We start from the raw sequence: 14,283 nt of genomic DNA, 5'->3' as shown, positions 1-14,283 counted from the left end.
GGCATGTCCAGGGCAGAGGGATTATGAAACTGATGGAATTAGCGATGTAGTATGAAGATATGGTCATTTAGCACATGGTTCTCTGAACTTTCTGGGTCCGGGGACTCCTTTTTTGATAGCAAATTCATCAAGGACCGCCTTATAACCATAACACAACTCGCAGTGCGATAAAAATGGCATAAAAGGAGACGTTTTACTGTGCTGTCTGCAGTGCATGGCTGGGCGAACCAAGTCTCGGCCCCAGGGAAAGAACATTTAAATAGCCCGCCATTGGCATCGAATATTTTTATTTTCCGTTTTCAAGCTAATTTCATGCAATTCATTTTTTTTTTTTAGATCATAGGCAGAGAGAAAACTTTGCAGTTTTAAAGATTAAATTAAAGTGCATTCATGTCCAAAACAAAGAAGTATTGAGTTGAAAAATGAATAATTGGTGGATATCCCTGTGAGCCTCCCAGGCCTTGTTGCCCATGGTAAATAAGAACCTACATTGTAGATGAATAATAATGGCATTTTATTGTATTAGACCCTCTAAACGAATCCCTTGGCCAAAATATGTTTAATCGGTTATTGTAACAATATTCATAAAACATTTTTTTATTATTATTTATTTTATACTTATTTAGAGATCTGGTTACGGCAGTACCTCTTCCGCAGACCCCATTTTGGGAACCTCTGATGTAGCAGACCCTTTCATCCAATCCTTTTATCCACATTTTAGGCTATGGTTATAAATCGTAATAATAATTAAACTCTGTAGAAAGTGTGTTATTTTCTCTGAATGAGTGCATTGATTGGTGAGTTATTTACTGCGTAATGGACCAGTCCTAGATTAATCTGGCCACTTCTTTCATTGAGCATATTGTTGTTATGCGTGAAATGTGGACAACATGTGAAGAAGTCACATTGCATTTTCAGTGCTTTGGATTCAACTGATGCGGACGTACCAGCTTGCAAACATAAACAAGTTAACATCAACCATCTGACTACGGGCATGTTCTGGCATGTCCTCCACCGTCGAGTCACCCTAACTGACCCCTCTCCCCGCTCTCTGTCCCTCTCCCCTTGTTCTCTCTCCTCCCCAGATGCGAGGTGTGCCGTCCCCCCCTCCTATCGCCCCCATGCCCCTTCCTTTGCCGCTCCCTCCTACGACCACCCCGACTGGAACCCCCGTCTCTGTGTGATCTCCGGAAATCAGCTCTACATGTTGGACCAGGAGGAGGTACTTACCTACGGCTGCACACACTATAGAAATACAATTTCACCCATCACCCACCCATTGACTTGAAAGGGGATTACCGTTCTAGGAATGATATTTCTATCTATTCTATGGCTCACATTGCTGTACCATACTGTATTAGACTGGGTTGTTTGACATGGCATGAGTGTCTACAACACTGTCATGACAGTTTCTAAAGCTACAAAGTTTAATTAAAAAATGACATATCCAAAAAAGGATATCACCACAATTGACCCTTTAGGAATGTAACTTTATTTGACATGACCTGACATTACATGGTATGCTGAGTACATTACATTGCCAATAAACATTGTCACTGTTTTAATTCCCTAAGGTTTTCCTGACCACATGACCTGACTAGGAAAAGCTCTGGACCGGGGTCCTAGATATAACACAGTATCTCATGTACACGTTGGACCTGAAAGAGGCCAGTGTTCATATTATACACTCAAGGCAGGTGTCCTGGGACACTGTCGCCTAAGGCTTGCTTATGGGAGGTCCAGTCCTGCAACTATTGTTAGCTTAGAATTTTGTGGCAAACAACTTTGGCACCAGTACGCCTCTATACAAGTAGGTCACGTCTGGCTAAGATGGGCATTGGGGCCAGTAACCGAAAGGTCGCTGGTTTGAATTCCCGAGCCATCAAAAGACACATTTTGGTTGAATGCATTCAGTTGTGCAACTGACTAGGTATCCCCTTTCCCATCTGAGTGCTGATCTAGGATCAGTATACATTTTAGATCATAACAGACATGACACGATTACATGACCAGGTGGGACCTGATTCTAGATCAGCACTCCTACTCTGAGACACTTTAGGAATACGGGACTTTTTCAACCTGACTGTTTATTGCTAATTCAAAACAAAAAGAAACTACCTTAGATTACTTACTATATCTTACTAAGTAGAGATTCAGCCTGCTAGCTAAGACCAGAAGGGGGTACTATTCCTTCACTTTTGTACCTGGATCGCCTTTGGACAGGTCTCTTTTTAAATGTAGACCTTGTAGACAGATTTACAGATTTATATCCAATAAATGAATCCTAAAACACAATTAAAACACATAGAGGTTTTACTTACACACTTAAAGTCTATTACAGTGCAGTAACAGTGTTCATAGTGCATTTGATTGAGAGTATGAGTCTATTAAAGATGATGTAATGATGTAATGGAGTATTGTAGCGGTACTTGCAGGGTAGCTAGCTGCCAATATCTTTAATTCTCATCACTCAGAAGGAGAATAAAGAACCTTATGATCCAGATAAGGGCCTTTTCAGCTATGGAGTGATGAGAAGAAGTCCCAGGTCAATTAATCAAAGGCTTATCCCTGTCTAATTGTGCCAATGAGGCAGAAGCTATGAATGGATTTGAGGCAGACCTGACGTGCCGATAGCCACCACCTCGGAGAGAGGATGAGAGGCGATTAAATATTCATGCCTGTCACTCACCTCATGCGGTGCGAGTGGGCCTCTCCATCTCTCTCTCTCTCTCTCCATCTCTGTCTCTGTTTCTTTCTTTCTCTCTCTCTCTCTCTCTCTCTCTGTCTTGCTCCACCTCTCTCTCTCTCTCATACACACACACCCCACTTGATTCATTTCTGTTCGATTCAAATGCTTTTAGTGGCATGACAAAAAGCAATCATATGTTGCCAAAGAGGAGATAAGGTGGACCAGAGGAATATCTCTCTCTCTCTCTCTCTCTCACACATTTTATTTCTCAGGCTACCTCTCCTCCATCTGCTCCCTCCCTCCCTCTCTCCCTGGAGTGACTGACAGTAGTCTTTGGCTATCCCACAGACCTGCTCTCTCCTTTCTTTCCCAGGCAGCTCCATTGAGATGCCACTCTGTTTTGTTTTGTGAATGACATCCGTCAAAAGACCCTTTTCTCTTCATTGCGACTTCTTCAGTCTCAACTAAGGGGCTGATTGAGGGAATAACAGTGCTCTGGAGGAATATGTGAAAATATCTGTCACTTCACCATTGTGCTCTTCTGTGCTCCCATATTTCAAATGTGCTCTATTCACCTCAGTAAACACTACAAGTGGTGAAAACTGGTGATGTTGAAAGCTTGACTTATGCATAGTCCGAATTAACGTAATAGATTAAGAGTGTTCCCTTTCATCCAAGTACAGAAGTCACTATACCTTCTGATCAACACTTTATTGTTTGTGTAGCTTCCTCTACTTGCATACTCTCCACCTCAGAAGTCAATCTTAAAAGTGAACACTACACAATCCAACTGAACTTCACTCCCTAACAAAAAAACTCCATGCTGCACTGCCATTGACAGTAGAAGAGCCCTGACCACTTCCCAGTGGGCTGCTGTTAGCCCTCTGTGCCCGTGGTGGGAGCGAGAGGATCGACAGTGATGGCTGACACTGATATGAAGTGACAGAGCCCCGCACTGTGTGCACCAGACGCCATGCGCCAGTGCCCTGTCCTCCAGTCATGTGCCCAGATATTGCTCTCCCTCCCACTGTGCCCCAGTGTTATGCAAGCAATCAGAGGGCACTATTTCCTGCTAGCACAGTGCTAGCACTAGCATGTTAGTATCCTCTCTCACTACTACTGCACATTAGCATTAGCCTGCTAGGCTAATTCAAAATAAAGGGAATTAGAACAGGATTTGTCTCAGTATCAATGCATGGCCATTGTGTTGCATTCCCTGCCCATATGTTTGCAAATGCTTTGGCAGTGTTGATACTGTAAATTAATTCATTAGGGCCCAAGCCAACAATGCAGCGCCGTGGTGGCTTTGCCTGTAGCTACTGTTGTCACATTGCATAAAGCATGACTCAGAAGTAGTTAGCATTTTTACACATGCATGACCCTTGGGAACCCATTTGGAAACAGGGGGGATGTGGCAATTATGTAATAATAAGGCACACATGGATGGAAGGAGTCATGAGGAAGAAGCTCCTTCATTTGACAAATAAGAAGGCTCAATGCAATACATTGGCAAATCCTAAGGTTATTTAACAAGCGCTTTACTGCCTTTTGGCATCTGAATAACCATTACGTGCAACTGAAATAAGCCATTTTCAAAAGGTCACCCTTGTACATAATTAGGGGTTATACACTGAGTGTACAAAACATTAGGAACACCTTCATAATATTGCGTTTCACCCTTCTTTTGCCCTCAGAATAGCATCAATTGTTCAGGGCATAGACTTTACAAAGTGTCGAAAGCGTTCCACAGGGATTCTGGCCCATGTTGATGCCAATGCTTCCCACAGTTGTGTGAAGATGGCTGTATGTCTTTTGGGTGGTGGACCATTCTTGATACACACAAGAAACTATTGAGCCTGAAAAATCAAATCATGGAAAGAGCAGGTGTTCCTAATGTTTTGTACACTCAATGCAAACTTGCTTTTTATCAAGGCAATTTGATTAATTTGCCTGGCTATGCATGTGTATAGTGCATTTAAATTGAGTTTATCTAACATTCCAACTGAATGCAGGTATTGGGGGAAATGTCCACATAGGGGAGTAGTGGGACAGCTCTTCCACCAGTGCTTTGCAGCATGCTCAAATTTTACATACAAACAATGAAGATCAACTTTGGATTGGAATTTGGTCGGATTTAGTACTTAGGGAGGCTCTCTAAATGCCCTCTTTTCTCATTCCAAGATGCCAAAAATGGTCTTAAAATCACTCTGTTTGAACGTTTCTCTTTGATTTTATCACATGCCAGTTGCTGTGTCCAATGCCTGAGGCGAGGGAACATCTGTCAGTGATAGGATGTTATTGAGAGACTTGAGGACAGACAGTGGTGTTGGCCAGCCTAACCGTTTGTCATACTTCCAGGGACACAGAGGCTGGTGTGTGCGTGTGTGTTTGTGTGCGTGCGTGAATGCGTCTGTGTGTGTGTCGGGGGCAGAGGTAGTGGACTCAGCCGCTGTTTGATCACGACTCCGTTACAAAGTAATGGATTCACACCTGCCGCTCCATTAACCCCCCCAACCCCTCCCAGACACCCACACACACACCACCCATATCCCCCACCCAGCCTACCCATCACAGCTGGGCCAGTAGTGACATATGGTCTAGGCAGCCTGCAGCATTGCTCAACTCTCCATGCCAGGCCCCCTCTCCTCTCCCTCTCACTCAGATCTATGGCTTTCATTCTCCCTCTACTCACCCACAACCCACCATCCACCCCTCCTTGCAGTGCCTGAGCACAGTCATCTGTCTATTTCAGTCTTAGCCACTTCTGCTCCTACTCTTACCTCTGACTACAGTTTGCTGGATGCCGAAATCCAGTACAATTGACCTTCTTGTTAGCTATTAGAATGAACTTATGAATGAGCTTATCTCTGACAACACTCAAGGGAGCCCAGGTCTGCATGCCAGTATTCAATCTTCTTTTCAATTGAATGAAATGCATTGTTGACTCGCACATACAAAAACCAGAATACCCAGAGACAAAAACTCCAGAACAGAAATTGGGAAACACTGCTATACTGCATTACAATTACAGACATTTATAGACAATTAGCATGCTTTCTTGCTGCCTGCAGGTTTCAATGCTAGACCACTGCCCCTGTGTGAGTGTCAGTGCGGGCCCCACATGCCCTTTGTCTGGTCTGCCAGTGTTGTGTGCCAACCTGCCTTGTGTGCCCACTCATGAGCATGGCTACCAGGGACGGTGCCAAGGCCGTGTCAAGTCCCCAGCTGCAGCGCCACTGTCCTAACCAGCCCCCCCCCCCCCCCCCCCCAATCCAAAACTGGCACGCAGGCTATAAATAGCACCCAGGTGTTCCCCCTCGCAACCAGAAAGGGCTATGTGTCAGGGTGTGTGTGCATGTGTATATGTGTGTGTATGTGTGGTGGGGGTCTTTTCCATACACTTGTTGTGATGAATTGTGTCTGAATGGGGACACGGTGGGGATGAGGGGGGAGTGGGCTAACTGTGTTCAAGTGGACATCATTGTGGAAATTACCATGTTTAGCATGTCATGATAGACTAGTATTTATGTAGGGTGTTTAAGATCAGTTTTGAGTCAGAGTTTAATGTGATCTAAACGGCCTCTCGGCTGCTCTGTGAACTTTTTCCATTCTTATTCCTAGTCAAAGTCACTACTCTCATTGAGGAAATCGTCAACTCCATGCCTTAGACTCAACTGAAGTCCGGAGAAATGACTTATTGATTAAGTAATACAACACTTAGATTATCATAGCATTTAGCACTTACAGTATACTATATATTGATCACATTTCTTTATATTACTATTTTATGTGTATCGATACATTTAATTAGATAAGTGCTCTTAAATGCAGGAAGGAGCTCTGGTGCAGCAAGGAAACAGGGTAGAGAAGAGTGGATAGATACATTTAGGGACGTCTCTGAAGTCTTGTGAATGAATATATCAGTTAATTATCCCAAAATATAGCAACTATTACGCTTATGACAGTATAAAAGGCTTGGAGACAGATGGCTCATATTATTAACATGTTAGAGAGTATATCTGTGTTAGAAGGATATTCCTAGAGTGTTATGGTCCAATAATGAAGTAAATTAGATTATATTGAGAAATAACCAAAAATAATGTGAATGTTATAAACACATGTTAAAATTTGGTCTGACGCATTTTTAACAGTGTGCTCGCAGTGTATCATAAAAAATATATAAACAGCAAAGCAAAGTCTTTCCGTGCTTATAATTGCTCAAATAAAAGGGCAGGCGATAAAGAAACAAGCTTTTATGCATGCGGGTGCTGGACTCATAAAGATTGGGTGTCTTATAATACATTTTTCATTGAGGAACTCATTCTGTAACTAGCAATATATCTGTCCTCAGGGTAAGAAGCATCTCACAACATACTCATTAGTATGCACTAAGAGGAAAATACGAGCATAATCAAATACACACTTGATTTATGGTGTGTGTATCCCTGATTCCGTTTTTAAAAAGAGGTAAACGTCAACAAAATGAATCCTGCCACCATTAGCGCTGGGAGATGTCTTCCGGCTTACTGGGCTATGGGGGATTGTATGGAGTGCTGTGCTCTGTGCTCTGTGCTGTGCATCCACTAGAAATGTCTAGCGCAGTAGACTGCATGTTATGTATGTTGGGGGGGTGGGTACTGTCGCCTGCAGTGGGTGTATATATGTATTACACTTTTATGCCATCCATATTGTGCTGGAAGCCCTGCTACATGTCTATGATTTTACAGCTGGTCATACGGTTAAACGTGGTCATGTGACCAGCCGGTGACCCTCACACACATACAGTACAAGTCAAAAGTTTGGACACACCTACTCATTCCAGGGTTTTTCTTTATTTGTACTATTTTATACATTGTAGAATAATAGTGAAGACATTAAAACTATGAAATAACACATATGGAATCATGTAGTAACCAAAAAAGTGTTAAATCAAATATATTTTATATTTGAGATTCTTCAAAGTAGCCACCCTTTGCCTTGATGACAGTGTTGCACGCTCTTGGCATTCTCTCAACCAGCTTCATGAGGTGGTCACCTGGAATGCATTTCAATTAATAGGTGTGCCTTGTTAAAAGTTAATTTGTGGAATTTCTTTCCATCTTAATGCGTTTGAGCCAATCAGTTGTGACAAGGTAGGGGTGGTATACAGAAGATAGCCCTATTTGGTATGGGAAGAACAGCTCAAATAAGCAAAGAGAAACGACAGTCCATCATTACTTTAAGACATGAAGGACAGTCAATCTGGAAAATGTAAGAACTTTGAAAGTTTCTTCAAGTGCAATCACAAAAACCATCAAGTGCAATGATGATACTGGCTCTCATAAGGACCGCCACAGGAAAAGAAGACCCAGAGTTACCTCTGCTGCAGAGGATAAGTTCATTAGAGTTAACTGGACCTCAGATTGCAGCCCAAATAAATGGTTCAGAGTTCAAGTAACAGACACATCTCAACATCTACTGTTCAGAGGAGACTGCGTGAATCAAGCATTCATGGTCTGAATTCACACACACACACACACACACACACACACACACACACACACACACACGATTTTCTTGTTTTTTACATTTACAGATAGCCAGGGGCACACTCCAACACTCAGACATAATTTACAAATGAAGCATGTGTGTTTAGTGAGTATGTCAGATAAGATGCAGTAGGGATGACCAGGGATGTTCTCTTGATAAGTGTGTGAATGGACCCTTTTCCTGTACTGCTAAGCATTTAAATTGTAACTAGTACTTTTGGGTGTCAGGGAAAATGTATGAAGTAAAAATAACATAATTATCTTTAGGAATATAGTGAAGTAAAAGTAGTCCAAAATATAAATAGTAAAGTAAAGTAGAGATACCCCCAAAAACTACTTAAGTAGTACACACACACACACACACACACACACACACAAATCACTACTAAACCATGGATAGCCATATCATATTTAGCTTATATTGACTGGACTCAATTGTTTTTGGTATCTTTTAGTTGCCACTGTAATCAACTAACCATTAGCATAGGTGATTTGATTCTGTTGAAATGTAGAAGTTGAAATGGTGCTGGAATAGTGGAGGCAGATCCTGTTTTCTTTGTGACTTGCAGTAACTCTCAGTGGTTCTAAATCAATAGTTGTTTAGTGGTCCAAAAATGTGGAAACATTACCTTGCTTGACCATGCTGTAGGTCATGTAACTGTTTGTTACATGCAATATGTTTTCTGGACTTCACCGGACAGATGTTGCTCTCTGGTTTTATAATGAAACAAAGGTGTGATTGAATTTATTCAGCCACTGTGTCTTCTTATTGTCTCTGCCTTTAGGCCTATATATCACAGTGTCAAGGCATATGAACTAACAGGTTATAGAGCAAACAATGTAATTATCACAACACATAGAGTAGGTTGTAATATGGCTCTTTTTTCCTGGCTTGGCTTCCCCAGTTATTTTTGCCCACGCACCACTACTGCTCAGTGATATACATTTCAAGATACTATCTATTATGGTCTTCAGAAAATATATCCTAATGCATTGTGCGTATTGACCTGACCTTGTCTCTCTGTGCATATGCAGGTACACCCTTTGTTGATGCGCGAGCGGCGCTCCGAGTTGCACAGGAACAAGCTGCTGCGGAGGACAGTCAGCGTTCCTGTTGAGGGGAGGCACCATCCAGAGATGGGTGAGTAGGCCATGGGCCCTTCTATCTCTCTGAATTCTTTCTGATAGAAATACAGTCAATAGAATGGGCTTGGAACCTCTGACCATAAAGCACAAATTTAATGTTGTACTTCCTGCTTTTACTTCCTGCTTTACTCTTATGGGGACCCTCGCAATGGTTGCCAGTCCACCCATTATGGCGTCATTGACCTGAATGGTTGAGGCCCGTTCTACTCCTTCTAGTTCTGTGTTTCTGACTCTACCTGTCATGGGCTGCTCTTACCTTTCTCTGCCTCTCTACTTCTTATATTTTGTGATTCTGTATTTCTTACTGACTCTCTGCCTCGTTGCCTTACTCCACCTCTCTCACTCTGCCTCTCTGCCTCATGTACAACGTCTCAGCATTGATACACTCCCATCGTCCACATAGGGCAATTCTCCCCACAACAGTCTTGTAGGGATACTGCAATAGGCCACTCACTCCATTTTTGACATGAACCTGTCCAGGTCTGACACAGCACTACTCTCCTATAACGGCACAGGCTACACCGGCCTACTGACTCCAGAAGAGTGATGCTCATCACACTCTAAGCATGTCTATGGTATAGCATATGTTATCCAACAGCCTTCCATTGAGAACCATCTGCAGTGAGAGCCCATCCACCCTGAGGAAATGCCCATACTGAATGGGATGGATGCCCCCCAGGTGGCCAAGGCCCCCCAGGCAGCCCATTAATGAGCTGATTAACAGAAAGCTGTCATGCTGTCATCAGAATTCCACATTTACGGAGTCAGTGTCAAGGGAACTGCTTGTGACACAGTGACCCATTTCAGAAAGACTGTGACCTACTGCATAACTTGGAACTGAGATACATTTGTGAGATCATCATTGGGATAATCCCAGAGTGAGAGGATACAAGCAAGTGAGTAGATTGGATGCAAGCAAGTGAGTAGATTGGATACAAGCAAGTGAGTAGATTGGATGCAAGCAAGTGAGTAGATTGGATACAAGCAAGTGAGTAGATTGGATACAAGCAAGTGAGTAGATTGGATCCAAGCAAGTGAGTAGATTGGATCCAAGCAAGTGAGTAGATTGGATCCAAGCAAGTGAGTAGATTGGATCCAAGCAAGTGAGTAGATTGGATACAAGCAAGTGATTAGATTGGATACAAGCAAGTGAGTAGATTGGATCCAAGCAAGTGAGTAGATTGGATACAAGCAAGTGAGTAGATTGGATCCAAGCAAGTGAGTAGATTGGATACAAGCAAGTGAGTAGATTGGATACAAGTGGATTGGATGGGATAGTGAAAATCTATGTATAAAAAAAATCTTTGAAAATACATTTTGACTAGACTTCAAAAAAGAAAAATAGGACACAAAGGCATGGATTCAAAATGACAGGCTAAACCGTCCAATGATATGCAAGATGGAGATAGAGTATCGTTTGCTATGGGGGATAAGGTCAACTAGACCTTCCGATGTTGTCCTCTACTCACTTAAGTGCTTCATTCCAGGGACACATACAGTACAAGTCATAGATTACTCTTGTGTTACAAAAAAACAAGATTGAATTAGTATGCATCAAATGTGTTTATGTACTGTCTCTATACTTCAAACAAATGTTCATTTATCATCGTTTTGATAAATGAAGACACTTGACAACAATCCCAGCTGGGTCCTGATGTAATGACCATCTCTGATGAAGACATTTGGCTCTGCATCTATGATTAGGGACACATAGGATATTTCAATACGCTCTTTGGATTGGATACGGAAAGTTACTCAGACGCAATTAGTCTACTTCCCCATCCACTTCCTTGTATTGCACCTTGAAAGCACGGAAATTGTTAAAGTTGGAGCAATCAACATGCAATTAAGGCATTCATCTTGGTAGATAATTGCAGTGTGCTGTAAATGTTTTATGCAAATATCTATTGTAATTAGAACTTCAACCTAAACCCTATCCACAGAACTTCTGCCTGCAGCCACACAGACCAAACCAAAATGTTTGCTCTGTGCGGAGCTGTCCAAGGTTACTGAAACAGCTCTCATCTTTGGTGGATTTTAGCCCATGTTGGGCCCTCTGTCCATGGTGTTGAAACACCCTATGTACCCTGGACACATTTAGGTACATATAAGGTACAGTAGTTACAATAAGGAGACAAAGGCCTCCCGGGGGGCGCAGCAATCTAAGGCACTGTATCGCAGTGCTGAGGAGCCACTACAGCCTGGGGTTCAAGCAGCACAGCTTGGCGGGTGATGTTTCGAAGGATGCATGTCTTGACCTTCGCCTGTCCTGAGCCCGTTGAGTTGCAGTGATGAGACAAGATCGTAACTACCAATTGGGGAGAAAAAATGGGTAAAAAAATAATTTTATGAAGAAAAAAAAATGAATAGGGAGACAGATTGTGTGGGGCAGTAGTACAAATAGTGGAGTACCAATAGTGGAGTATAGGGAATCTGGCTTGAATAGCAGTTGCTGCATTATGGTGGAGGTACTGTATCTATACTATGTTGAATTGTTGCAATTGCAGTAGCATGCTTAATGAAAACTATTAACACTATAGAGTAAAAAGTGGTAGTATGTTGTGTACTGCTGCAAAATGTTATATGCCACGTTTCTGAGTCATTCAGCCATAAAGGGAAGTTATTGAAACTGTGTAGCTGGGGTTGTCTCTGTACTGTAGCGTGTTTGTGTATTTACTGGCAGGGTAAGTTACATTTGTGTTTACTTGTCATTTCGAGCAGCTCAAAGAACAGGTCTGACCTACCACAAAACCCCTGTTTACCATATCAGATGTTAACCAAGTGAAACTCAGGCTGTTTCAAGCAGGCCACCATAGTCCCTGTGCCCAAGGAAGCGACGGTAACCTGCCTAAATGATTACCGCCCCGTAGCACTCACGTCGGTAGCCATGAAGTGCTTTGAAACGCTGGTCATGACTCACATCAACAGCATCCTCCCGGATACCCTAGACCCGATCCAATTCGCATACCGTCCCAACAGATCCACTCCGCACTGCCCTTTCCCACCTGGACAAAAATAACACCTATGTGAGAATGCTGTTCATTGACTATCCCTCAATGTGAGCAAGACAAAGGAGCTGATCGTGGACTGCAGGAAAAGGCACGCTGAACAGGCCCCCATTAACATCTACGGGGCTGTAGTGGAGTGGGTCGAGAGTTTTAAGTTCCTTGGTGTCCACATCACCAACGAACTATCATGGTCCAAACACACCAAGACAGTCGTGAAGAGCGCATGACAAAACCTTTTCCCCCTCAGGAGACTGAAAATATTTGGCATGGGTCCGTCGAGAGCATCCTGACTGGTTGCATCACCGCCTGGTATGGCAACTGCCCGGTATCTGACCGTAAGGCGATACAGAGGGTAGTGCGAACAGCCCAGTACATCACTGGGGCCAAGCGTCCTGCCATCCGGGACCTATATAATAGGCGGTGTCAGAGGAAAGCCCATAAAATTGTCCGAGACTCCAGTCACCCAAGTCATACACTGTTTTCTCTTCTACTGCATGGCAAGCAGTACCGAGGTGCCAAGTCTAGGACCAAAAGGCTCCTTAACAGCTTCTACCCCCAAGCCCTAAGACCGCTGAACAATTAATCAAATGGCCACCGGACTATTTACATTGACATATTATCTATGCATAGTCACTTCACCCCTACCTACATGTACAAATTATCTCAACTAACCTGTACCCCCACACACTGACTTGGTACCGGTACCCCCTGTATACAGCCTCATTATTGTTATTTTATTGTGTTACTTTTTTTCATTTTTACTTTAGTTTATTTTGTAAATGTTTTCTTATCTCTTCTTGAACTGCACTGTTGGTTAAGGGCTTGTAAGTAAGCATTCCACTTGTTGTATTCGGCGCATGTGACAAATAAAGTTTGATATGATTTGATAGAGCAAGGTCAGTGAAGGGACTTGATTATGTATTATAATGAGAGAAACAATCCTTTTAAATCTTTATTGGCACTGAAGTGCACGCTCCTGATCCTATTGGGTTTCTTGCAATAACGTTCAATAACATTCAAAGAGGTGCATTCTGGACTAATAGAAGGAAAATATTTTTTTCTCTCTCTTATTAACCTCATCAAAATTGGATGTGATTAAATGTGTTACATTTTGAAATTGACTTACACCACGGCTGCTCAGTCATTGAGAGGAATCCATGTTATCTGAATGAATTAACCTCAGGCTAAGTCACAACCATAATGTAGCTAGCTAACTGCTTATCTGATTGATAGCCTTTGGCTGAATGGAAATTCAATGTAAAAACATAACGTGTTGTTCGTATTTTCCTCCATTATAAACTTGTGTTCTCCGTCTTCTGGGACAACATTGTCATTTTGATATTTTATTTATAGGAGTTGTTCCACATCCCATCTTAAAGGTACAACACTAGCGTGTATAACTGAACTAATTTCTCCTCCAATAACTTTAAGGAAATTAATCATAAATAACAGTATAAATTATGGATTTTCCCCAGCCTTTTAACTCATTAAAACAACATGCAATGTCTTCGAGGTTCCACCAGGGCCAAAACAACGGTCAGGGTAAGAGTGGAACCCAGAAGTGGTTCATGTTTGCAGCATACTCCAGCAACCACCGCTAACCTATACACCTCAGTACAGTTACCTTCCATTTTTTAAATGTTACCTTTATTTAACTAGACAAGTCAGTTGAGAACAAATTTGTATTTACAATGACGGTTAACTGCCTTGTTCAGGGGCAGAACAACAGATTTTTACCTCGTCAGCTCGGGGATTTGATCTAGCAACCTTTCGGTTACTGGCTCAACGCTCTAACCACTAGGCTACCTGCCGCCCCAAATGCATGTGCGTAGTTTGTATTCTCTAGCATTATATATTAGATTAGTGAGTCTGTTACTCAGATTTATCTTTGTTTTGAGCAATTCAGCCTCCG

The 14,283-nt window shown here is 42.4% G+C and overlaps 1 protein-coding gene across 10 annotated transcripts in view; it reads left to right on the top strand.

The window, feature by feature from the left end:
• The window catches only part of LOC139564702 (ras/Rap GTPase-activating protein SynGAP-like), a 102,703-nt gene that overhangs the window by 20,692 nt on the left and 67,728 nt on the right, over positions 1-14,283 (top strand). For all 10 annotated transcript variants that reach the window (XR_011672810.1, XM_071384470.1, XM_071384476.1 and 7 more), the window contains exons 2-3: positions 1,086-1,222; positions 9,253-9,358. Coding sequence is in view for 9 of the 10 variants with exons in the window: in XM_071384470.1 (XP_071240571.1) it covers positions 1,086-1,222; positions 9,253-9,358 (243 nt within the window). In the remaining variant the exon portion in view is untranslated. The remainder of the gene's footprint in view (positions 1-1,085; positions 1,223-9,252; positions 9,359-14,283) is intronic.

This window comes from Salvelinus alpinus, chromosome 35, assembly GCF_045679555.1.
Source record: "Salvelinus alpinus chromosome 35, SLU_Salpinus.1, whole genome shotgun sequence".
Lineage (NCBI taxonomy): Eukaryota > Metazoa > Chordata > Actinopteri > Salmoniformes > Salmonidae > Salvelinus > Salvelinus alpinus.
Note: the sequence above shows the minus strand (reverse complement) of the source record. Positions and strands in the feature narration are given on the sequence as shown.